General features: G+C 42.3%; 1 protein-coding gene across 9 annotated transcripts in view; it reads right to left on the bottom strand.

The window, feature by feature from the left end:
• The window catches only part of STRC (stereocilin), a 133,432-nt gene extending 107,450 nt beyond the window's left edge, over positions 1 to 25,982 (bottom strand). For 3 of the 9 annotated variants that reach the window (XM_056572082.1, XM_056572087.1, XM_056572086.1), the window contains exons 1-3: positions 24,615 to 25,978; positions 22,982 to 23,065; positions 13,034 to 13,235 (exon numbers count right to left, since the gene is read on the bottom strand). In XM_056572082.1, coding sequence (XP_056428057.1) covers positions 13,034 to 13,100 — 67 coding nt within the window. In that variant the 5' untranslated portion in view covers positions 13,101 to 13,235; positions 22,982 to 23,065; positions 24,615 to 25,978. Of the gene's footprint in view, positions 1 to 11,962; positions 12,065 to 13,033; positions 13,236 to 22,981; positions 23,066 to 23,855; positions 23,937 to 24,045; positions 24,223 to 24,614 lie in introns of all 9 variants that reach the window. The other 6 variants (XM_056572083.1, XM_056572088.1, XM_056572084.1 and 3 more) reach the window with 6 other exon arrangements.
• Between the last annotated feature and the right edge of the window lie 848 nt (positions 25,983 to 26,830).

Genomic DNA, 26,830 nt, shown 5'->3' with positions numbered 1-26,830 from the left:
TCATTTATTCAACATTACATTATGTATTAATAAATCACATAAAATTATACATTATCTTATCTTTCTTCCAATGTTCTGATCTCTGCGGGTCTCTTCTTTTTCAGCTCCCGCTCCCGATAATGGTCCCTTGTTTTTAAATGAAAAATAATCTTGTTTTAACAAAAATAAAATTCATTTTTCACAATTTCGTAGGCATGTACAATTTGCTTTGTTACAAATTTGGATTCATTCAGATGTAAATACTTCATACATTCGGATCAATCTGAATGTACGAAATATGAACAATTCTGACAAAAAACTATTTGTTACGAAACAAATTGCACATGTCTAATACATATACTCATTTAATACATCTATCTATATGTGTCTCCCTCCTTCCTCAGGTCCGAGTTACAGTGTGTGAATACAGTACTTTATATGTACATTTTTCCATGAATACATTAACCCATTAAACATTTGAAGTTTACCAGGTCTGAATGCCATTGGAGGCTAAGTATGACGTCAGCCTCCAGGGTCTATTGGTGGTGTATAGGAATGAATGGGCTAGATCTATAACATTGTGATTTTTTGCCTATTGAAATTAATGGGCCCAATGTTGTCTTATGGAGATCTTGCGGCTAACGGGGTAGAAAGCAAAATAGCAGGGTCATGGTAGTAATGTGGATGGGAGACCCTGGTGTGGGTTCAATTCTTGGTTGATATACAGTGTTGTGATTATACTTTAATTAAGATAGACATATATGGGTCAATTGATAGTTAAGAAAGTGTTTGAACCGTGGGAACTAGGTCAATTGAAACAGGATGTAATGTGTGGTATCCAATTGACCTAGTTCCCACAGTTCAAAAAAATCATGTCACTGTATTTCAACCCTGGAATTGAACCTTTACCAGGGTCTGCCATCCACGTTACCACCAGGACCCTGCTGTTTAGTTTTATACCCTGTTTGCCGCAGGATCTCCATAGACCACAATGGGCCCATAGATTTCAATGGGCAAAAAATCACAATGTTATAGATCTAGCCCATTCATTCCTATACACCACCAATAGACCCTGGAGGCTGACGTCATACTCAGCATCCAATGGCATTCAGACCTGCAAACTTCAAATGTTTAATGGGTTAATGTATTCATGGAAATATGTATATATAAAGTACTGTATCCACACCCTGTAACTCGGACCTGAGGAAGGAGGGAGCCCCTAAGTAACGAGTAGTCCTACGATGTATTGCCACTTTTTATGATTAGAAGTCGAATAAACCCTGCGACAGAAATTACCGTGTGCCAGAACCATGCGATAGAAATTACCATGCAACAGAACCCTGCAACAGAAATTACCAGGCAACATAATTTTTCCCTGTGACAAAAAATATCGGGAAAAGTGCGACAGATTAGTAAATACCAAGTTTAAAAAAGGTTGAAATCACAAAAAAGAAACACAAACCGACACTTCACTTTTAGTAAATGAGGGCCAATGTGTGTGTGGGTATGTGTGTGTGTGTATTTGTGTGTATTTTCCAGTATCATGTCCAAACGGCTAAAGATATTAACATGAAACTTGTTACACATGTTAGTTATATGTCAACGACAAACATAGGATAGGTAATTTAACCCTTACTCAGCCCCATTTGCCAGGGTCGGGGTTTTTGTTTAAAGTCCCATACAAGCCTATGGGAAATATATGTTACTGCATAACTTCCAAATGGCTGGAGATGTTTCAATAATACTTGGTCACATGTTACTTTAACCCTTAACTACCCCCATTTGTGAGGGTCAAGGTTTTTGTTTAAAGTCCCATGCAAATCTATGGGAAATGTATGTTCCCACATAACTTCCGTACAGCTGGAGATATTTCAATGATAACTGGTACACATTTTACTTATATGTCAAATAAAAATATATAATAGTTAAATTAACCCTTAATTACACCCGTATATAAAAGATGGGTTTTTGTTTCAAGTCCCATGCAAGTATATGGGACTTCCAGTACTTTACTCCACAAGCTCCGCTCTGCATCTCCTGGAGAATATGTCAGTCCGGCTTGCAAGCCACACCCCATCTCAAAAAGGCACGCCCACTGTTTAAGCCCCACCCCTTTGTATTACCTACCCTTTTTGTGCATCAGTCCGGCTTGCACATCACGCCCAGTCCCACAAAGCCACATCCCCTTCTATTTTCAGCTTACAATATCTTCATCACAAATCAGTCCCACCTGAGGACAGGATATGAGGTCGGGATATGAGGACGGGATATGAGGTCGGGATATGAGGTCAGGATATGAGGACGGGATATGAGCACGGGATATGAGCACGGGATATGAGGACGGGATATGAGCACGGGATATGAGGACAGGATATGAGGTTGGGATATGAGGTTGAGTTAGGAGGATGGACTATGAGTACGGAATATGAGGTCAAGATATGAGGATGGGATAATAGGTCAGGATATGGGGACAGGATATAGGGACGGGATATGGGGTCGGGCTATGAGGACGGGATATGAGGATGGGATATGAGGTCGGGGTATGAGGACGGAATATGAGGACGGGATATGAGGTAGGGCTATGAGGATGGGATATGAGGTCAGGATATGAGGATGGGATATGAGGTTGGGATATGAGGACAGGATATGGGATCAGGCTTTGAGGACAAATATGAGGTCGGGATATGAGGACAGGATATGAGGTCAAGATATGAGGACGGGATAATAGGTCGGGATATGAGGACAGGATATGGGGTCGGGTTATGAGGATGGAATATGAGGATGGGATATGAGGTCGGGATATGAGGACATGATATGAGGACGGGATATGAGGTCAGGATATGAGGACAGGATATGGGGTCGGGATATGAGGACGGGATATGAGGATGGGATATAAGGTCGGGATATGAGGACGGGACTTCCGTACAGCTGGAGATATTTCAATAATACCTGTTACACATTTTACTTATATGTCAAATAAAAATATATAATAGTTAAATTAACCCTTACCTACACCCGTATATAAAAGATGGGTTTTTGTTTCAAGTCCCATGCAAGTATATGGGACTTCCAGTACTTTACTCCACAAGCTCCGCTCTGCATCTCCTGGAGAATATGTCAGTTCAGCTTGCAAGCCACACCCCATCTCACAAAGGCACGCCCATTGTTTAAGCCCACCCCTTTGTATTACCTACCCTTTTTGTGCATCGGTCTGGCTTGCACATCACGCCCAGTCCCACAAAGCCACATCCCCTTCTATTTTCAGCTTACAATATCTTCATCACAAATCAGTCCCACATGAGGACAGGATATGAGGTTGGGATATGAGGTTGAGTTAGGAGGATGGACTATGAGGACGGAATATGAGGTCAAGATATGAGGATGGGATAATAGGTCGGGATATGGGGACAGGATATAGGGACGGGATATGGGGTCGGGCTATGAGGATGGGATATGAGGTTGGGGTATGAGGACAGAATATGAGGACGGGATATGAGGTCGGGCTATGAGGATGGGATATGAGGATGGGATATGAGGTCGGGATATGAGGATGGGATATGAGGTTGGGATATGAGGACGGGATATGGGGTCAGGCTTTGAGGACGAATATGAGGTCGGGATATGAGGACAGGATATGAGGTCAAGATATGAGGGCGAGATAATAGGTCGGGATATGAGGACGGGATATGGGGCCGGGCTATGAGGATGGAATATGAGGATGGAATATGAGGATGGGATATGAGGTCGGGATATGAGGACAGAATAGGAGGTCGAGATAGGAGGTCGGGAAAGGAGGTCGAGATAGGAGGTTGAGATATGAGGATGGGATGTGAGGTCGGGATATGGGGTCGGGCTATGAGGATGGGATATGAGGTCGGGATATTAGGACAGGATATGAGGTTGAGATATGAGGACGGGATATGAGGATGGGCTATGAGGACGGGATATGAGGATGGGATATGAGGTCGGGATATGAGGACGGGATAATAGGTCGGGATATGTGGACAGGATATAGGGATGGGATATGGGGTCGGGCTATGAGGACGGGATATGATGATGGGATATGAGGTCAGGGCATGAGGACGGAATATGAGGTCAAGATATGAGGATGGGATAATAGGTCGGGATATGGGGACAGGATATAGGGATGGGATATGGGGTCGGACTATGAGGACGGGATATGAGGATGGGATATGAGGTCGGGGTATGAGGACGGAATATGAGGACGGGAAATGAGGTCGGGCTATGAGGAAGGGATATGAGGATGGGATATGAGGTCGGGTTATGAGGATGGGATATGAGGTTGGGATATGAGGACGGGATATGGGGTCAGGCTTTGAGGACGAATATGAGGTTGGTATATGAGGACAGGATATGAGGTCAAAATATGAGGACGGGATAATAGGTCGGGATATGAGAACGGGATATGGGGTCGGGCTATGAGTATGGAATATGAGGATGGAATATGAGGATGGGACATGAGGTCGGGATATGAGGACAGGATATGGGGTCGGGATATGAGGACGGGATATGAGGATGGGATATGAGGTCGGGATATGAGGACGGGACATGAGGTCGGGATATGAGGATGGAATATGAGGACGGCATATGAGGACGGGATATGAGGTTGAGATATGAGGATGGGATATGAGGTCGGGATATGGGGTCGGGCTATGAGGATGGGATATGAGGTCGGGATATTAGGACAGGATATGAGGTTGAGATATGAGGACGGGATATGGGGACGGGATATGAGGTTGGGATATGAGGACGGGCTATGAGGACGGGATATGAGGATGGGATATGAGGTTGGGATATGAGAACGGGATATGAGGTTGGGATATGAGGTCGTGATATGAGGACGGGATATGAGGTCGGGATATGATGACAGGATATAGGGTCGGGCTATGAGGACGGGATATGAGGATGGGATATGAGGTCGGGATATGAGGACGGAATATGAGGACGAGATATGAGGACGGGATATGAGGTTGAGATATGAGGACAGGATAGGAGGTCAGGATATGAGGTCAGGATAGGAGATGAGGATAAGAGGTCGGGATAGGAGGTAGGGATATGAGGACGGGATAGGAGGACAAGATAGGAGGTCGGGATAGGAGGTCGGGATAGGAGGTTGAGATATGAGGATGAGATATAAGGTCAGGATATGGGGTCGAGCTATGAGGGCAGGATATGAGGTCAGGATACGAGGACGGGATATGAGGTTGAGATATGAGGATGGAATGTGGGGACGGGATATGGGGTATGGGTCAAAAGTTTCCTTCTTTGTTAATTTTCCTCCCCAACAAGGATTATGAAGGAAAAAACGGGCAACAGCGGGTACTCAGCTAGTATATATATATATATATATATATATATATATATATATATATATATATATGGAGGATGCCGCAGCACACAAAAGTAGTTTGAATGTAAAAAACAGTGGTTTATTCCATGAAAATACAAGCAAGCGACGTTTCAGCTGCCAGTGCAGCCTTTTTCAAGCAACACAATAGTGACCATACAAAGTATTTATATGTAAATGAACAAACACATCAATCAAATAGGTGGTACATCAATTAGTGAAAAGAAGTTACAAAAGGTGCATTTAAGATATAGGGTCACTTCGACCACTATAATGACAATATTGCACAAGTGCCCAGTGATGTGTTAAAATTAAATTACATATGAAAAAAGCTACACATATTGTAGAAATGACATTTTAACAATAATTACAACAGGTGAATCGGATAATTAATAAACAAACAAGGCGGGGGCAAGGTGGTCGCACCCATCGTACCTGTCTCTATGTGTAGAGTCGTCGTTGCTATGGGTGCGACCACCTTGCCCCCGCCTTGTTTGTTTATTAATTATCCGATTCACCTGTTGTAATTATTGTTAAAATGTCATTTCTACAATATGTGTAGCTTTTTTCATATGTAATTTAATTTTAACATATCACTGGGCACTTGTGCAATATTGTCATTATAGTGGTCGAAGTGACCCTATATCTTAAATGCACCTTTTGTAACTTCTTTTCACTAATTGATGTACCACCTATTTGATTGATGTGTTTGTTCATTTACATATAAATACTTTGTATGGTCACTATTGTGTTGCTTGAAAAAGGCTACACTGGCAGCTGAAACGTCGCTTGCTTGTATTTTCATGGAATAAACCACTGTTTTTTACATTCAAACTACTTTTGTGTGCTGCGGCATCCTCCCTAGATGACTGACTTGCCTTGACCAAGCTCTTTTCGCCGCTTGCACCAGCACTATGATACAATAGGACGTGCTGCTCCAATCTGGTTTTTGTTATATATATATATATATATATATATATATATATATATATATATATATGTATATATACAGTACAGACCAAAAGTTTGGACACACCTTCTCAGTTTTCTTTATTTTCATGACTATGAAAATTGTAGATTTACACTGAAGGCATCAAAACTATGAATTATAGACATAACAAAAAAGTGTGAAACAACTGAATATATGTCATATTCTAGGTTCTTCAAAGTAGCCACCTTTTGCTTTGATTACTGCTTTGCACACTCTTTGGCATTCTCTTGATGAGCTTCAAGAGGTAGTCACCTGAAATGGTCATCCAACAGTCTTGAAGGAGTTCCCAGAGATGCTTAGCATTTGTTGGCCCTTTTTGCTTTCACTCCGCGGTCCAGCTCACCCCAAACCATCTCAATTGGGTTCAGGTCCGGTGACTGTGGAGGCCAGGTCATCTGGTGTAGCACCCCATCACTCTCCTCCTTGGTCAAATAGCCCTTACACAGCCTGGAGGTGTGTTTGGGGTCATGGTCCTGTTGAAAAATAAATGATGGTCCAACTAAACGCAAACCGGATGGAATAACATGCTGGTGCAAGATGCTGTGGTAGACATGCTGGTTCAGTATGCCTTCAATTTTGAATAAATCCCCAACAGTGTCACCAGCAAAGCACCCCCACACCATCACACCTCCTCCTCCACACCATCACACCTCCTCCCCCACACCATCACACCTCCTCCCCACACCATCACACCTCCCCCCCACACCATCACACCTCCTCCTCCACACCAGCACACCTGTGAAGTGAAAACCATTTCAGGTGACTACCTCTTGAATCTCAACAAGAGAATGCCAAGAGTGTGCAAAGCAGTAATCAAAGCAAAAGGTGGCTACTGTGAAGAACCTAGAATATGACATATTTTCAGTTGTTTCACACTTTTTTGTTATGTCTTTAATTCCACATGTGTTAATTCATAGTTTTAATGCCTTAGTCATGAAAATAAAGAAAACTCTGAATGAGAAGGTGTGTCCAAACTTTTGGTCTGTACTGTATATATATATATATATATATATATATATATATAAATGTATATATATATATATATATATACATATATATATATATATATATATATATTAACTGGCTCCAGAAAGTTAAACAGATTAGTAAATTACTTCTATTAAAAAATCTTAATCCTTCCATTAACCCCTTAAGGACTCAGCCCATTTTGGCCTTAAGGACTCAGACAATTTCATTTTTACGTTTTCATTTTTTCCTCCTCGCCTTCTAAAAATCATAACTCTTTTATATTTTCATCCACAGACTAGTATGAGGGCTTGTTTTTTGCGCGACCAGTTGTCCTTTGTAATGACATCACTCATTATATCATAAAATGTATGGCGCAACCAAAAAACACTATTTTTGTGGGGAAATTAAAACGAAAAACGCAATTTTGCTAATTTTGGAAGGTTTTGTTTTCACGCCGTACAATTTCTGGTAAAAATGACATGTGTTCTTTATTCTGAGGGTCAATACGATTAAAATGATACCCATTATTATATACTTTTATATTATTGTTGCGCTTAAAAAAAATCACAAACTTTTTAACCAAATTAGTACGTTTATAATCCCTTTATTTTGATGACCTATAACTTTTTTATTTTTCCGTATAAGCGGCGGTATGGGGGCTCATTTTTTGCGCCATGATCTGTACTTTTTTTTGATACCACATTTGTATATAAAAAACTTTTAATACATTTTTTATAATTTTTTTTTTAATAAAATGTATTAAAAAAGTAGGAATTTTGGACTTTTTACATTTTTTTTCGTTCACGCCGTTCACCGTACGGGATCATTAACATTTTATTTTAATAGTTCGGACATTTACGCACGCGGCAATACCAAATATGTCTATAAAAAATGTTTTTTACGCTTTTTGGGGGTAAAATAGGAAAAAACGGACGTTTTACTTTTTTATTGGGGGAGGGGATTTTTCACTTTTTTTTTACTTTTACTTTTACATTTTTTTACATTTTTTTTTACACTTGAATAGTCCCCATAGGGGACTATTCATAGCAATACCATGATTGCTAATACTGATCTGTTCTATGTATAGGACATAGAACAGATCAGTATTATCGGTCATCTCCTGCTCTGGTCTGCTCGATCACAGACCAGAGCAGGAGACGCCGGGAGCCGCACGGAGGAAGGTGAGGGGACCTCCGTGCGGCGTTATGAATGATCGGATCCCCGCAGCAGCGCTGCGGGCGATCCGATCGTTCATTTTAATCGCGAACTCCCGCAGATGCCGGGATCTGTATTGATCCCGGCACCTGAGGGGTTAATGGCGGACGCCCGCGAGATCGCGGGCGTCGGCCATTGCCGGCGGGTCCCTGGCTGCGATCAGCAGCCGGGATCAGCCGCGCATGACACGGGCATCGCTCCGATGCCCGCGGTTATGCTTAGGACGTAAATGTACGTCCTGGTGCGTTAAGTACCACCTCACCAGGACGTACATTTACGTCCTGCGTCCTTAAGGGGTTAATTATCAGCTGCTCTCTGCTGACATCTCTGCTTGTCTCTGGAACTGCACAGAGTAGAAGAGGTTTGCTATGGGGATTTGCATCTACTCTGGACAGTTCCCGAGACAGGTGTCATCAGAGAGCACTTAGACAGAAAAGAACAACTCAACTTCAGTAGCTCATAAGTACTGAAAGGATTAAGATTTTTTAATAGAGCCAGTTGATATATAAAAAAAAAAGTTTTTTCCTGGATAACCCCTTTAACATTGTGGAGAATGGAATTTTACACTGTCCCATTCACACAGCAAATTTTCTGCTGCAGAATTCTGCTGCAGAAATTCTGGATTCGGTAAAAACATTAAACCTTTTTCAGCAGAATTCCTCAGCAGAGACTATTGAAGTCAATGGGACTCTGAATTCCATTAGGAATCTGTGTATTGAGCACATGAAATTCTCCATACATTCAGCACAAATTCCGCACACATTCCGCAGGAAATCTATAAAACTGCAAAAAAAAATCTGCTGCCAGCTTGCCCAACACTGAAATTATTAGAGGTGCACCGAAATGGAAATTTCAGAACCGAAACGAAACCGAAATAAAAAAAAAATGTCCTGCCGAAACCGATACCGATACCGAAAATGACTTCTCCCCGTCTTCTGGTAAAATGCAGCGCTCCGCTCATTAGATTAGATTCCCCCACATTAGATTGCCAGCTCCCCCACATTAGATTGCCAGCTCCCCCACATTAGGTCGGGAGTTCCCCCACATTAGTAGGCAGCTCCCCCACAATAGTAGGCAGCTCCCCCACATTAGATTGCCAGCTCCACCACATTATGTCGGGAGTTCCCCCACATTAGTAGGCAGCTCCCCCACAATAGTAGGCAGCTCCCCCACAATAGTAGGCAGCTCCCCCACAACAGAAGGCAGCTCCCCCACAACAGTAGGCAGGTTCCCAAATTAGGTCAGCATTTCCCCCACAATAGTAGTCAGGTTCCCAAATTAGGTCAGCATTTCCCCCACAATAGTAGGCAGGTTCCCAAATTAGGTCAGCATTTCCCCCACAATAGTAGGCAGGTTCCCCACAATAGTAGGCAGCTCCCCCCAACAATAGTAGGCAGTTCCCACACAATATTAAGCAGCTCCCCCCAACAATATTAGGCAGCTCCCCCCACATTTTTAGGCAGCTCCCCCCCACATTAGGTCAGCAGTTCCCCCACAATAGTAGGCAGGTTCCTCACAATAGTAGGCAGCTCCCCCACATTAGGTCAGCATTTCCCCCACAATAGTAGGAAGCTCCCCCCAACAATAGTAGGCAGTTCCCCCACAATATTAGGCAGCTCCCCCCACATTTGTAGGCAGCTCCCCCCCACAATATTAGGCAGCTCCCCCCAACAATATTGGGCAGCTCCCCCCAACAATATTAGGCAGCTCCCCCCAACAATATTAGGCAGCTCCCCCCCCCACAATATCAGGCAGCTCCCCCCAACAATATTAGGCAGCTCCCGCCAACAATATTAGGCAGCTCCCCCCCAACAATATTAGGCAGCTCCCTCCCCCCCACAAGATTAGGCAGCTCCCCCCCCCACAATATTAGGCAGCTCCCCCCCCCCCACAATATTAGGCAGCTCCCCCCCCACAATATTAGGCAGCTCCCGCCCCCCCCCCACACACAATATTAGGCAGCTCCCCCCCCACAATATTAGGCAGCTCCCCCCCCCCCACAATATTAGGCAGCTCCCCCCCCCCACACAATATTAGGCAGCTCCCCCCACATTTGTAGGCAGCTCCCCCCCACATTTGTAGGCAGTTCCCCCACCCCACAGACATACAGCTTCCAGCCATATACAGTGTATGGCTGGAGGCTGTATGTCTGTACTGCTGCCCCCACAGTGTTCCGGTCACCGCTCCTCCGGCCCGGGGTCACATCTACTGCTATGGCCCATGGACCATAGCAGTAGGTGCCGGGACCGGGGGAGCGGTGACCGGAACACTGAAGAAGATGACGCGGTCACTTACCAGGCCCCGGCCGGCGTGCGTTCTCCCGCGACGATCCTGCGGTCCTCCTGCGTCTCTATGGTTGTACGCACGGGACGTCAGTGACTTCCCGTGCGTACAACCATAGAGGCGGAGAAGCGAAGGACCGAAGGAGGATCGCGGGAGGATCGCGGGAGGACGCCGGGGAATGGTGAGTGACCGCCGGACATCCTTATGTCCCGAAAAGATTTTTCGGGACACAGGGATGTCCGGGATAGGATAGGAATACTTATTTTTATGTGCCCGGGCCGGCTCCTGTGTGTGGCTGCAGGCGGGGGCCGACCAGAGCATATAAATGCTAATACTGTATACTAAAAACCAGGGGGCCTCCAGCTGTTGTGAAACTACAACTCCCAGCATGCCCGGACAGACTTTGCCGGTCCGGGCATGCTGGGAGTTGTAGTTTCACAACAGCTGGAGGCCCCCTGGTTTTTAGTATACAGTATTAGTTTTTATATGCTCTGGTCAGCCCCCGCCTGCAGCCACACACAGGAGCCGGCCCGGGCACATAAAAAGAAGTATTCCTAATCCTATCCCGGAGAGCGCAAACCCCCCCCCCCCCCAGATGTTGCGGCCGGCCCCCCCCTGCACCGCCCACGAGTGCCTCTGCCACTGGCAGTGTTTGCAACTTGTGCTGTGGGCGGGCAGGGGAGGTGGTCATTATCGGCACTTTTTTTTGTTGTTTCGGCATTTTGCCGAAATAGCTATTTTCGGCCGATATGTATCGGCTGCCGATATATCGGTGCATCCCTAGAAATTATGGAGCATTATGACTTCACTGTCTTGACTTTACATTTTACAAAGATGGTTTGGTAACAAAGAAATAACAGTTCATTGCCATATTACCATTCCATTCTACGTCTACTGTCTGGATAGATTCACTATAATGATCTTTCATATAGTGATATTAAGATAAACTTTCCAGATATGAGATAAACCTTACTTTATCATACGCATGTACTGAATTCATGCACTAAAATTTTTCATTGATCACTTTGCTTTTCCACAAAAATGTTATATGGTATGAAGATCTGTTGACAAAATATAGCCAAGCATGGTGCAGTACATTCCCAACCAATATATAAATAATTAGGGTGTGTGGGAAATCCTTTCGAGTAACCGCTCACCTGTTCTTGTTTTGTAAGCAAGACACAACTTATCTCACTCTGTGAAGAGTATCCAGAAGGAACGATACAGCTACCGTCTGCCGGTCAGGGATCCTCTATCCACTGGAAAACACATATTCCAAGAAGGTAGCGGAAGATACCCAGGATCATCAGGCGCAAAGTTTCAGCGCATTTCCAGGTGTAAAACACCCCTTCCCGTAAAACACCCTAAGGAAGGAGTATTTTACACCTAGAAACACATTAAGCCTCATTTACTAAGAGTGGAGTGTAGTTTTGTTTGTAGGTTTTTGTTTTCAACTGGTATTTTTCCATGGTATTTACTATTGTATCTTGTATTTGGCACTTTTTACACATGCTCGGAACTGTCGGGTTTTCCAAAGCCCAAATCCACCACATTGTATGTGGAAACATTAGTAAACCTATGGGTTTCTATTGAAAACATAGGGTTTTTTGGAGACATGCCCTTTTCCCCTGATGGTCACGCCCCTATTTAGGGTTTTCTAAGGAAAGTGGAGAGTTAGTTGGAATCTTTGGATTTTTGGTCAGAAATTCTGGCGCACAGCACATGTTATGCAAAAAACCCTGCAAAATCTACTTGGAAAAGCCTAAGTAAATGAGGCCCATTATGTATGTGGCACGTTGTTACTGATGAAAATTAAAGACCTTTTGTAATAGGGTTGTTTACATTTTTTTGAATATTTAATAAAGAAAACGGCTCCTGAGAATAACAGCACTAGGGGTCCCCATACCTACTGGGACACTAACCAGTCCAGCAGCATCAGGCTTGTCCATGAGTCATAGACAAGAGATGACTCATGGACAAGGCTGCATGAGCAGACGCACCAATCACCTCCCACCACCACAAGGGAGGGTCACATACCCTTCCCCTGAGAGGATTTCTAACACTGTGAGCTAATGAAAATAGTGAGTTTTATAATAAATATAGGTGATAGAGGCATAAAAATTAGACGTACATGGTCAGGATCAAGTACTGAGTAAAGCATTATCGGATCTGACAGGTACGCTTTAAAAAATATTGAATTTCTTAGCACATATATTGCTATTTTTTACCTTGACTATTCGGTGGTAACACCATCAACACGATCCACAGAAAGAGTAGTTGTTTAGCCATATCCATTGATCACTACCAGAGTTCCAACGTAAGAGGAAAAATAATTCTTTCTATGTCACATAGAGGTTCATGTCTCCAGGCTTTGGCTCATTACAAGCCAAGGGGCATCTTCAGTGTAACATGCGCATTCGGAAACAGGATCTGTAACGTGACATGAAGGATCTGTCACCCGAGCATCAAAGACAAGTAGTTTTCCAAACCTATGCAGTTTCTGGAGTTACAACCATTATTTACACTCAGTCCTCAGGTTACACTTTCCACTAACTAGGCTTGTGAAACAAAAGACAGGGAAAGTGCGCACTTCTTACAATAAATATCGTAAAGTAAAACCTGTACATCCCAATAGTTAATACACATTTGTGTTAGTACTAAGTGATGGTTCTCCGGGAATTAATTAGCGTTAATTGAATTATAATGGACCTAGAGCATAGATCTCAGATAAAGTGTATGCATCTTTATTTTTTATTTTATTATAAATTTTTTTTTTTAGAGGCTGTGAACAGGAAACAGTATAGGTTTCCTAATGTTCTAATATATTGTTTGCAACCTTGCTTGCAATACCAGACACAATCTACAGCAATGTTTTCCAAACTGTGTGTCTCTAGCTGTTGTAAAACAGCATGCTGGGAGTTGTAGTTTTGTAACAGCTGGAGACACACTGTTTGGAAAACACTGGTTATAGACAAGAGTTTTGTTACTAATCTCATGCAACCCCTGTAGGGGACAGTTTATTAGAACTTTAGAGCACCATAGGCTTAATTTATACACTTCTAGATGACCCTTCTAATTTCAAAGCCATCTGTATAATTGCTTCTTTCTTTAAAGGGGTTATCTATGCTTAGATAATACCACTACCCCTGCCCTCAGGTTATGTGTGGTATTACAATTCAGTTTCTTTGAAGCGAATGGAGCCACGCTGTAATACCACCGCCAAGGTGGGGTGCTGTTTTTGGAAGAAATTAGCTCTGTTTTTTATTGCTGAATAAAAAAAAAATATATATATATATATGTATGTGTGTCTGAAATATATAAATGAAATACATATATATATATATATATATATATATATATATATATATATATATCCCTTTTAAGCCTGATGAAAAAGTGGTAACAAAATATATTCCAATCTGATATTTGCATGACGGAATTCAGGAACTCAGGTACAGATCTGTAATCCTGTATAAAGGTCAACTATATTATTTATGAGGAGATAAAAAGATATAGGACAGACAGGTAGTCAGTCCTATGCTCTGTTATATCATAATCTATAATAAATTACGCTGCAAAACAATAGCACAATTGGCCGAAACTTTTGAATCCTTTTTTTATTTTTAGACAGAAGTTTATGAGGAGCAGATATTGATATTTTAAGATGTAGAACAGATATCTAGAAAGGGACAGTTTTATTTTGCATAGAGATAGGATGTACTTACCTCTTTACTAATTTACTGTCTCATTTTACATACCTGTTCATATACAGACCCAGTTGTGTCCTTTTTACTTCAAGTGACAGCAGAAACAATTCTGAATATTTTCTTGTAGTAGAACCTGGTAGTAGAATTATGTGACTTCTTTCTCCGTCCGTCTCTCAGCTCCTTCTGATCAGGTTACGTATGTTCAGTACCACCTGATGACATAAGCTCCAGCCAAAGTGACCATGTCATAGAGATCAGTCCAGAAATTTGTTAGGGCAGGGAGGGGCAGGCTTTAGCTGTCAATCATACCTGTCCTGAAAGTCACATGTCTTCCCGTGCCCCCTCACTGTGTCTCTTGTGCATTATTTATACAGGAATAAGACATTCAACTGTTTCACCATTTCATTAGAGGGAATTCAGCTGCTTAATTAGAAACATAGAATGTGTCAGCAGATAAGAACCATTTGGCCCATCCAGTCTTCCCAATATTCTGAATACTATGAATAGTCCCTGGCCCTATTTTATATGAAGGATAGCCTTATGCTTATCCCATGCATGTTTAAACTCCTTCACTGTATTTGCGGCGACCACTTCTGCAGGAAGGCTATTCCATGCATCCACTGCTCTCTCAGTGAAGTCATACTTCCTGATATTACTGTATAAAACTTTGCCCCTCTAATTAACAAACTACACTGGAGACTGTTAAGTCTATTGATAATAATAGTTGAATGCAGTTTTGGCCTCATGCACACCAGCATTCCAGTTTTGTACAAAAGTTCATGAAGCTTACACTGTATCTCTTAATGCCTCAGATTTCATACACATATAGATGAGGTGACTGTCTATAATACCTGGATCCAGAGGCATAGCTGGTAGCTTCAGGCCCTGATGCAAAATCTGCAACAGCGTCCCATATGCCAATTATTGTACTGCTCTCTTATGGGGCAGATGTGTTTTGGGGCCCCTTTAGGCACCAGGGCCCCGGTGCGACTGATACCTCTGCTACCTCTATAGCTACGCCCCTGCCTGGATCAATCTTTTAATGTCACTTAGAAAAACTTTTGACAAGTCACAGGGACAGGGCTCAAGTCCGGCAAGAACACATGGGAACAGAGTTCCTGCCCTTTTTACACAGCAGACACACCGTTCCCATTAGCAGGAGTCCTGCAGGACCAATCCTTGAGTGGAACTCTTGGGTGAGTTTCCACACTCTTTTTCCAGGACTTAAACCCTTCACAGAGACGTGTCATAAGTTTTGATCAATCTGGGTCTCAGTGCTGATAACCCAACCTATAAGGAGATCGAGCCCGAAAAAGTGTGCAGCGTTGTTGTTCACTCCCCGACTAGTAGCGATCTTTGTCTCGCTGCTCCATGGTAAGTATACGGACCAGCAAGACAAAGATCATTCAAGCCGGGGAGTGAACAGCAATGTTGCGCACTTCTCTAGGCTCGTTCTAGAGGTTACATAGTTACATAGTTAGTACGGTCGAAAAAAAGACATATGTCCATCAAGTTCAACCAGGGAATTGAAGGGAAGGGGTGTGGCGCGATATTGGGGAAGGGATGGGATTTTATATTTCTTCATAAGCATTAATGTTATTTTGTTCCAGGAATGTATCTAATCCTGTTTTAAAGCTGTTAATTTTTCCTGCTGTGACCAGTTCCTGAGGTAGACTGTTCCATAAGTTCACAGTTCTCATGGTAAAGAAGGCGTGTCGCCCCTTGAGACTAAGTCTTTTCTTCTCCAGACGAAGGGAGTGCCCCCTTGTCCTTTGGGGGGGGTTTAACCTGGAACAGTTTTTCTCCATATTTTTTGTATGGGCCATTAATATACTTATATACATTTATCATATCCCCCCTTAAACGTCTCTTCTCAAGACTAAACAATTGTATCTCCTTTAATCGCTCCTCATAGCTAAGATGTTCCATGCCCCATATTAGTATAGTCGCACGTCTCTGCACCCTTTCCAGCTCCACAGTGTCCCTTTTATGGACAGGTGACCAAAACTGAACAGCATATTACAGGTGAGGCCGTACCAATGCTTTATAAAGGGCGAGCATTATGTCCCTGTCCCTTGAGTCCATACCTCTTTTGATACATGACAATATCCTGCTGGCTTTGGGAGCAGCAGCCTGACATTGCATCCTATTCTGTAGTCTGTGATCTACAAGTACACCCAGATCCTTCTCTACCAGTGACTCTGCCAGTTTAATCCCCTCTAAGACATACGATGCATGCAGGTTATTAGTACCCAGATGCATAACTTTACATTTATCCACATTGAACCTCATTTGCCAAGTGGATGCCCAGACACTTAGTTTATCCAAGTCATTTTGAAACTTATGCACATCCTCTATAGACTGTACCATGCTACAAAGCTTGGTGTCATCTGCAAAGATAGAAACAGAGCTGTTAATGCCATCCTCTATATCATTGATAAATAAATTAAACAACAGCGGTCCCAGTGCAGAACCTTGGGGTACACCACTAATAACTGGGGACCAATCAGAGTACGAATCATTGACCACCACTCTCTGGGTACGATCCATGAGCCAGTGTTCAATCCAGTTACAAACTAAAATTTCCAAACCCAAAGACCTTAACTTACCTGTCAGACGTCTATGAGGGACAGTATCAAACGCTTTAGCAAAATCCAGAATCCAGAAACACTATATCCACAGCCATTCCTCTGTCAAGGCTTCTACTCACCTCTTCATAAAAGCAAATTAGATTGGTTTGACAAGTTCTATCCTTAGTAAACCCATGCTGGCTATCATTTATAATACTATTATCCCCTATGTATTCCTGTATGTAATCCCTTATAAGTCCTTCAAACAATTTACCCACAATGCACGTCAAACTTAGGCTGGGTTCACACCACGTTTTGTTAAGTTCCCGTATACGGCTGGGAGGGGGGGTGGGGCTTAATCGTGGCACCGACACTCAGCCGTATTCGGCAAACGTATTTAATGTATGTCTATGAGCCGACCGGAGTGAACCGCAGCCTCCGGTCGGCTTTGTTTTCGGCCGTATGCGGTTTCCCGACCGCAGGTAAAAACGTGGTCGACGGGCGGGCGCCGCGATTAAGCCCCGCCCCCCCTCCTCCCAGCCATATACGGGAGCCGTATTTAACAAAACGTTGTGTGAACCCAGCCTTACCGGTCTATAGTTTCCTGGGGAAGACCTAGAGCCTTTTTTGAAGATGTCACAGCACTGAGACTCAGGCCAATGTCAAAAGACACCTCAAGTTTTTCTAAGTGACAGTGTCTACTCAAGATAGGACTTCTTTGACACGGCAGCCAGGCCAGTCATCATGAGGCACTGGAAGCCAATAGTTACCTCATCTATAGCCGAGTGAATATGCAAGGAGAAATATCTTAATCACATGGAAGATATGGCAGCTTATATCACTGGAAAATGCATGTTTTATTCCATATCTAGTCAAATTGCATTGTGTTGGGGGATGAAACTCGCTTGCAGAGGTTTACCTAGTGCCCCTTGCACCCCTGGTGAGGTGCCGAAAAAATAAATAAATAAATAAAATTACTTATATAATTGACCCCTGGTAAGTATCATTTTATTCAGTGTCACCTGCACTACAAGGCTACTATACCAACAGGTTAGTGCAGGTGATACTGATGACAGCTTCCCTTTAAAGGAAAACAGTCACCCGTTTACCCACACTAAACCCCCATACACTGGTTTATAGTGTGGATGAACAGGAGACCAATGCAGGCTTTCTGGCCTATATATGTAGATGCAGTCCGTTGCCGAGTCCCCCTTAAGTTCCTAAATTGTGCGCTGGAGGCGGGCCTGCCAGCTGGAATTGAATAATCAATGGCGCTAGTCACGTGAGTGCTTAGTAGGTACAAGCGCTCATGTGACCAGCACCCAGGCACCAGACTGAAGGTAGGTAAGTTAATCACAGACCCCGCATCGATTTTCTGTTCACCCACTTTATAACCCGTTGTATTGGGTTTAGTGTGAATGTTTTCCTTTAATAGATGTAAATAAGCCCCTCCCCTAATAAAAGTTTGAATCTCCCCCCTTTTCCAATTTATAAAATAATGTTATTAAAAATAAACATAAACATATGTGGTATCGCCAAGTCCGTAAATTTCCGAACTAATGGTGTACACTTGAAAAAATACCAAAATCCAAAATTGTGAATTTTTGGTCACTTCATTTACCATAAAAAAAATGTATAAAAAGCAATCAAAAATTCCCATCAAAACAAAAATGGAACCGATAAAAACTTCAGATCACGGCACAAAAAATGAGACCTCACATAGCCCCGTATGCTGAAAAATAAAAAAGTTATAAGGGTCAAAAGAGGACATTTTTAAACATACTAATTTTGGTGCATGTAGTTATAATTTTTTGAAATTAGTAAAATAATATAAAACCTACATAAATTGGGTATCCTTGTGACCGTATAGACCTACAGAATAAGGAAAAGGTGTCATTTTTACCAAAAAGTGCAACACTTAGAAACGGAAGCTCCTAAAATTACAAAATGAATTTTTTTTTATTTTACCCCACTAATAAGTTTGTTTTTTGTTTTGCTGCAGATTATGTTATAAAATAAGTGATGTCATTAGAAAGTACAATTGGTGACACAATAAACAAGCCCTTATATGGGTCTGTGGGTGCAAAATTTAAAGCGTTATGATTTTCAAAAGGTGAGGAGGAAAAAACGAAAGTGCAAAAACGAAAAATCGCCTCGTCCTTAACACCTTAATGACCAAGGACGTATATTTATGTCTTTGGCCTTGGCCGGCTCCCGCAATATAACGCGGGGTCACGCGGTGACCCCGCGTCATATCGGGTCGGGTCTAAAACGTCTAAAACGAAAGTGAAAGCTGCCCGGCTGCTCAGTGGGGCTGATCGGGACCACCACAGTGAAAATGCGGTGTCCCGATCAGCTGGGACACGAGCGGAGGTCCTCTTACCTGCCTCCGGCATGTCACCTCGACGATTGATTGCCCCAAGCCTGAGATGCAGGCTAGAGCAATCGACCGCCAATAACGCTGATCACTGCAAAGCTATGGCTTTGCAGTGAACAGTGCTAGTAATCCGTGTGTGCAGTGTTATAGGTCCCTATGGGAGCTAAGTTTCCACTTGTTTTTTTTTCTGGCAGTTTCTGGAAAACTGCCACTGCAGTTTTTGAGCCAAAGTCAGAAGTGGATCCATAAGGGAGGAGAAGTGTAAGTCCTTCCTTTATATGTCCTATTCCTTTTGAATACACTTCTGGCTTTGGCTCAAAAACTGCAGTGGCAGTTTTCCAAAAACTGCCAGAAAAAAAACCACGTGGAAACTTAGCCTTATAAAAGTTCAAATCACCCCCCTTTTCCCATAAAAAAGACCATGTAAATAAAAATAAATATAAACATATATGGTATCGCCGCGTGCGTAAATGTCCGAACTATAAAAATGAATCATTAATTAAACTGCACGGTCAATGGCGTACGCGCAAAAAAATTCCAAAGTCCAAAATAATGTATTTTTGGCCGCTTTTTATATCATGAAAAGTGAATAAAAAGCAATCAAAAAGTCCGATCAATACAAAAATTGTACCGCTAAAAATGTCAGATCACGGTGCAAAATATTAGCCCTTATACTGCCCCATACGCAGAAAAATAAAAAAGTTATAGGGGTCAGAAGATGACAATTTTAAACGTATCAATTTCCGTGCATGTAGTTATGATTTTTTTTCCAGAAGTACGACAAAATCAAACCAATATAAGCAGGGTATCATTTTAATTGTATGGACCTACAGAATAAAGATCAGGTGTCATTTTTACTGAAAAATGTACTGCATAGAAACGGAAGCCCCCAAAAGTTACAAAATGGCGTTTTTCCTTCAATTTCATCGCACAATGATTTTTTTTCCCATTTTGCTGTAGACTTTTGGGTAAAATGACTGATGGTAGAATTGGTGGCGCAAAAAATAAGCCATCATATGGATTTTTTGGTGCAAAATTGAAAGGGTTATGATTTTTAAAAGGTGAGGAGGAAAAAACGAAAGTGCAAAAAACGAAAACCCCTCAGTCCTTAAGGGGTTAAAAGTATTAAGGGGTTTAATTATTTGCTGTCTATATGGATTAGATACAGTCAAAGTATCTAATCTATATAGGGGGCACATTATCATATTGATATGAGGAGAGCACAGTATCTAGTTCTAATTCATATGGAGGGGCACAGTACTGAATCTCCATATGAGGGGGCACAATATATAACAGGAAGGGCACAGAGTATCTAATCCATCCAGGAGGGGCACATAATACTGCGCCCCCCTGTATGTATTATATACTTATAAGTATAATAAGTCTGCTTGTATTAACTACAACTCCCAGCATGCCCTGACACAGCCTATGGCTCTGCATCTGACCCAAACCAAACCTACAACTCCCAGCATGTTACACTTTATAGTAGTAAAGTAGTATGGGTTATAGTGCAACATGCTGGGAGTTGTAGTGTAGGGTCAGCTGCAGAGCCATATGCTGTCAGGGCATGCAGGGAGTTGTAGTGTTGGGTCAGCTGCAGAGCCATAGGCTGTCAGGGCAAACTGGGAGTTGGTTTGTTAATAACTACAATAACTACAACACCCAGCATGCTTTAACACAACCTATGGCTCTGCAGCAGTCCCACAACTACAATTTCCAGAAAGTTGTTTTGGAAGCCACTTCTTATGTGTGGCTGGGTCTATTTTCTCCTGCTTCTTGCATGCTGAAAACCTTTAGGCCCGGCCTGTGCTTAGTGCACAGGTCTCTATGCTCCTCCCCAGGAGGTAGGGAGGAAGTAGTCAGGGCAGTTGATGCTACATGTCTGTGATGTAACTGGGCAGTGCAAGCAAGTAGGTGAACCCCACACCCGCAGCCCCTGATCACTCTGCAGAGGTCGCCGCAGACACTGTCATCTTATGTTGCCCACTGCCACTGCAGCAGAAGTTGTATGTAATTTTTTACCTAGTGGTGGCCAAAACGGTAGGTACGCCACTGCTGGCTTGGCAGCCTGGCTTGATTCCTGATGTCACTTTACCCCTTTTGGACCCCTTTTGTTTGTCCTTACTGTTTGTTACAGAGTGTGAAAGGGTGTTATAAATCTATTAGAAATAGATGTGGTTGCTGTTGGTTCATAAACCAAGCCAAAGAAGTTACGGAATTAGAATATAAAACCAAAAGTAACATACATTCATTAATTTTTTTATTGTAACACTAATTTGGTTATATATTTTATTTCCTGTAAAATGTGTAATCTTGGTTATTTGAGCTGCACCATGAGAACATCTTAATGGTGCAGTTCACCAGGAGGTTCCGGAGGGGGACCGTCCATTTTAGGGTGGACACCCCGCCTAGGCAATAGGTGTTAGTAATAGGGTTTAAAAGGGAATAGTGTAGGTTCACCAGGCCCATGATTAATCTCCTTCCCGTCTTCCCCCTTTAGGGACCTATCTGTCAATTTAGAACCCGGTTTTAACTAGATATATATATATATATATATATATATATATATATATATATAAATACTGTTATTACACCTACATAAATTTACAACCTTGTTCGTGGCATGCCTTTGCTCTGAATATAATTTCTCACTTAACTGCTGAACTATCTAAAAAACCATTTGAGCCATTCACAAATTACTTAATTCTAACTTGACTAAGTTTCATCTAATATCATCCCAAATCACTTTTTTATCATTAATTGTTCTTTTGAACTCTGTAAAAACACTTAGGTGGGCAGGACTTTACCCCAGATTGAGTGTACATCATCAACTTTAATATTGCAGCGAGCACAGCGGTGTCATGCCCGTATCCTCTCTGCGCCCGTATCCTCTCTGACGTGCCCGCATCCTCTCTGCGCAATAATAACAAGTGCAGCGGCGTCATGTGACGAGATAGATCACGTGCTTGTGTCCCCTCCATGTACGATCGCGATACTGCGATCCACGTGACTGGGACTTGCGCTCATTGTTTACCAGCTTGCCGGATATAAGACCATGTGCCGGAAACAGGCACTAGAGCGCCAGTAGCCTGGTAATAGGCTCCCTACCATTGTAGGTAGCGCTCGGCTCCACCATATATTGGACCTCAGAACTGTAATTAGCCAGAATCTGGCAGCACCTTTCTTTTCAGGTATTTTGAGTTATACAAACACTCCTGACAGGGGAAATCTCCTGTTCATTTATGTTAGGTATCCTGAGGGGATCGGTGGTGTGGTAGAACACCAACAGCTGACGAAATGTCTTTGAAATCATCTGCTAGCATTACAGCAATGCCTCTTTTTCGTCTCATTTCTTTCAGGTGCCCCCAGGAAACCTCATGGTCCGGTATCTATTATATGATTTGCTTGACTAATGCAATATCAATAATAACAAGATGATTGTATGAATAAGCATTTATTTATGGGCATACAATGCACTTTATATTTCCAATAAGCAACATCTAAGATCCTCCATTTACTTACTTTTGTTGTATCTTGTTGTACTATCGGTCTAACATACAAGACCGGATTAGTATTTGTATCTCTATAATTCTTCCCCTGAGGATGCTGCAAAACACAGTGGAAACGTGTTGGGTTATATGCATATTGGCACATGGCGCAAATCTAATTTAATCCATTTTTTAATGGGGCATGAAATAGGTGTATTTTAACTATATCAGTAAAAGCTAGGTTTTAAGAGCACTTCCTATGGATTTTATCTCCTCATATATTAAGTTACTAAATAGGGAAGGCTTTTGGATACTTATGCTGGACATCTCCTTCTCTAAAGGGTTAAAAAAATAGGCTAGACTAGTCATGAATTATTAAGTTTTCATTATATTTGTGTTTATTTTAAGTTACTACACCTGTGAGATAGGTGTGGTTACTTTCTGGGTCTATGTAAACCTATGAAGGAGTATCCCTTGCATCTACAACTAAGACCCGCACCATGTCATTAAGTTTTTACTGGAAAAATAAAGTGGATGTTTTAACTGTGAGTGCTGCAATCTTTTTTTTTTTTATATTTGTAATACAGTAAATGTACCTATCTCTCTCAGAGCGGTACATTTAAACAAGCAGCTGCTATTTTCTGGGATTCTGACCATTGCCTGTTTTTCTTCATGACTTCTGCCTGTGGAATCTGACTTAGAGCTTATTATACCTGCTGTTCTGACCCAGCTTGTTTTCTGGTACTGTCTTGGATTCTGACTTGATTCGGCATTGTCCTCTGGTTTTGATCCCTGGCTAGTATCTGGTTATTCTTTGGACATTGATTCTGCTATTGACATTACTGTTTGGTTCTGATCTGGTCCATATGACTTAATCCTTTTTTTTACCCTATAGCTCATGTAAGTACCTTCAAAGAGGTGGACGAGGTAGTGGTAGCGCGATGTCCACCCTATGCATTTTGAAGCATCTTCACTGTTGTCTTTGTTTCCTTTTACAATACAAATTAAAGAGAAACTGACAAGCTATTCACCCGCACTAAACCCAATATACTGGGTTATAGTACGAGTAAGCAGCTTTAAAAAAAAGTGCTCACTTACATCAATCTGTCCAGTATTTGTAGAGTTATGTGTCTTCTTTCTTCTAGTTTTATTGCGCAATGAAGGTGGGTTTGCCCGCTCCATATTGCCCATCCGACCTGCCTCCGTAATGAATATGCTAATGTCTGCTGGGGGTGAGCACTCTGACTAGGCGGGAAATATAGCTGCGCAATATAACTAGAAGATAGAAGACACGTAACTCAACAGATTGACATTTTTTAAAGCTGTTCACCTATAAATAGCTTGTCATTTTCTCTTTAATTTATATGTGGAGCAAAAATCCATGAAGTAATATGTACTTTGTCTAACTCATTTTTGTTTATTATTGTATGCTTCTCTTTACTGGCATTGTTTATCAAGACTCTGATAGCATTGAAATAAAAAATCAATATATATTAATGGCCTAGTTCTGAAATATACCTATAAGCAAGAATAGCAATAATTTGCCTTCCATTTGATATGTTTTGAATAATAACATTTTTACAGTACAATCCAACAGATAATACAATGGTTTCCCATGAAATACAAAACAGCAGAGCTCCGCAACTGCAGAAACTTTGTGCTGTTACCTTTCTTTTTTTTACAGTATCTGTATTAGCGATCTCTGTTTAGTGTCATTCCTCATGTGTAGAAGAAACTGAGACCTATGAAATATCTTATCTTGGGAACTCTCAATGCTTGGAGAGGCTGTAGCCAACATTCATATTACACGCTCGATAGAGACGGTACTGATGAGTGGCTGATGGATGGCTTTGTGCTCCGGATGGTAATCGGCCTCCCAGTTCTGATATCACTGAGCATAGGCAGACAGGTTGGTGGGGATAAAACTAAGCATTTGTCTGTTCTAATTGGCAGAAAGTCAAGGTTCTTAAATGCCCTCTGTAATTATAGGAGGCCATAGACAATGCCTGAACGCTTTGTATTCTTTATCTGTAACAAGGAACACTATTGCATTGTAATACACTTGTACGGTATTGGCAAGACATCTCAATATACAGCAGTCTGAAACAGTATATAGAAATTCATAATTTCCTATCAATACCTATGCATTAGGAAGCTTACCATCTCAATATAAGACAATATAAGACATTTTGTGTAAACTATTTAAAGGGAAGTTTTGCTTTTGAGCAACATTTATCCATAATATGTAGAATAACAGATATCTATGCTTTGAGCACCAAATTACACTATTTAAAGAGGTTGGTGAGATTGGTGACCACTTTGACCTTCATTATCCATTATAACTAAGTGGCAGTGGCTCTAGGAAGGAAACATGGAAATTCATCTCTGGTAAGCTCCATGTGACTTTCTGGAGCCAATGGCCAATCACATGGCCTCCATAAAAAACTTTGCTTTGCTTGTATCACCAAGCTTTGCGACTACATTTTAGCAATCAATAGGGGTGTGGCTTAGAGGCAAAGGGTTTAGTGATACAAGGTAAAGCTGGTTGACAGCTATCGGATGTATATGGCTCCAATAAGTATTAGACAAGATCAGTACATCTGATTTATTGTATACAAAGCCTTATTTACATAAAACTGAAAAAAATCGCTTTTTCTATCACTTTATAGCCTTGGTACCTTTATTCCAATAGTGTTTTTACTTTCTTGCTACACTTCTTCATTTGGTTGACTATCTGTACTTTCACCAAATGGGTGGGAACTGCATTGCAAAATGGGATGTGACAGCTAGGATCAGAGGGTGTAAATACGAGTCTGAGAGGGTGTAAATCGGGTCTCAACTGGAGGTAGAGGCTGGGTGAGGCTGGGCTGCATCATGTATTCCACAAAAAAGAGTCATAGGCTGTTTCAAGGAATGCGGGGAGTTGCAGTTACTAACTACAGTGCCAAGCATGCCCAGATACAGCCTATGGCTCTGCAGGTGACACAAAACTCCAACTCCAAGCATGTTGCACCATAACCTATACTGTACTACTATATAGTGCAACATGCTTGAAGTTGTAGTTCGGTCAGCTGCAGAGCCACAGGCTGTATCAGGGCATGCTGGCAGTTACAATTACCAACTACAATGCCCATTATGCACTGATACAGCCTGTGGCTCTGGAACTGACCTAAACCTATAACTCATGTTGTACCATAACAAATAATTTTACTTCAAACATTTGCAAAAGTCTTTGGATCCCCTTACTCACAAGTGGCACTGAAATGGTGCAGAGACATGCGAATTCCGCCACGCTTCTCTCCGGTGGGGCTTTGTGACGTCACTGACATCTTCCTTCCTGATAACAAACGTGCCTGCATGCGGCACATGCATCTGTTACCAGATGCCTCTGTGCTGTTAACCCCTTAAGGACGCAGGACGTAAATGTACGTCCTGGTGAGGTGGTACTTAACGCACCAGGACGTACATTTACGTCCTAAGCATAACCGCGGGCATCGGAGCGATGCCCGTGTCATGCGCGGCTGATCCCGGCTGCTGATCGCAGCCAGGGACCCGCCGGCAATGGCCGACGCCCGCGATCTCGCGGGCGTCCGCCATTAACCCCTCAGGTGCCGGGATCAATACAGATCCCGGCATCTGCGGCAGTTCGCAATTTAAATGAACGATCGGATCGCCCGCAGCGCTGCTGCGGGGATCCGATCATTCATAACGCCGCACGGAGGTCCCCTCACCTTCCTCCGTGCGGCTCCCGGCGTCTCCTGCTCTGGTCTGTGATCGAGCAGACCAGAGCAGGAGATGACCGATAATACTGATCTGTTCTATGTCCTATACATAGAACAGATCAGTATTAGCAATTATGGTATTGCTATGAATAGTCCCCTAT

This window comes from Hyla sarda, chromosome 4 (genome assembly GCF_029499605.1).
Source record: "Hyla sarda isolate aHylSar1 chromosome 4, aHylSar1.hap1, whole genome shotgun sequence".
Lineage (NCBI taxonomy): Eukaryota > Metazoa > Chordata > Amphibia > Anura > Hylidae > Hyla > Hyla sarda.
The sequence above is the reverse complement of the archived record's forward strand: the minus strand, read 5'-3'. Positions and strand labels throughout refer to the sequence as shown.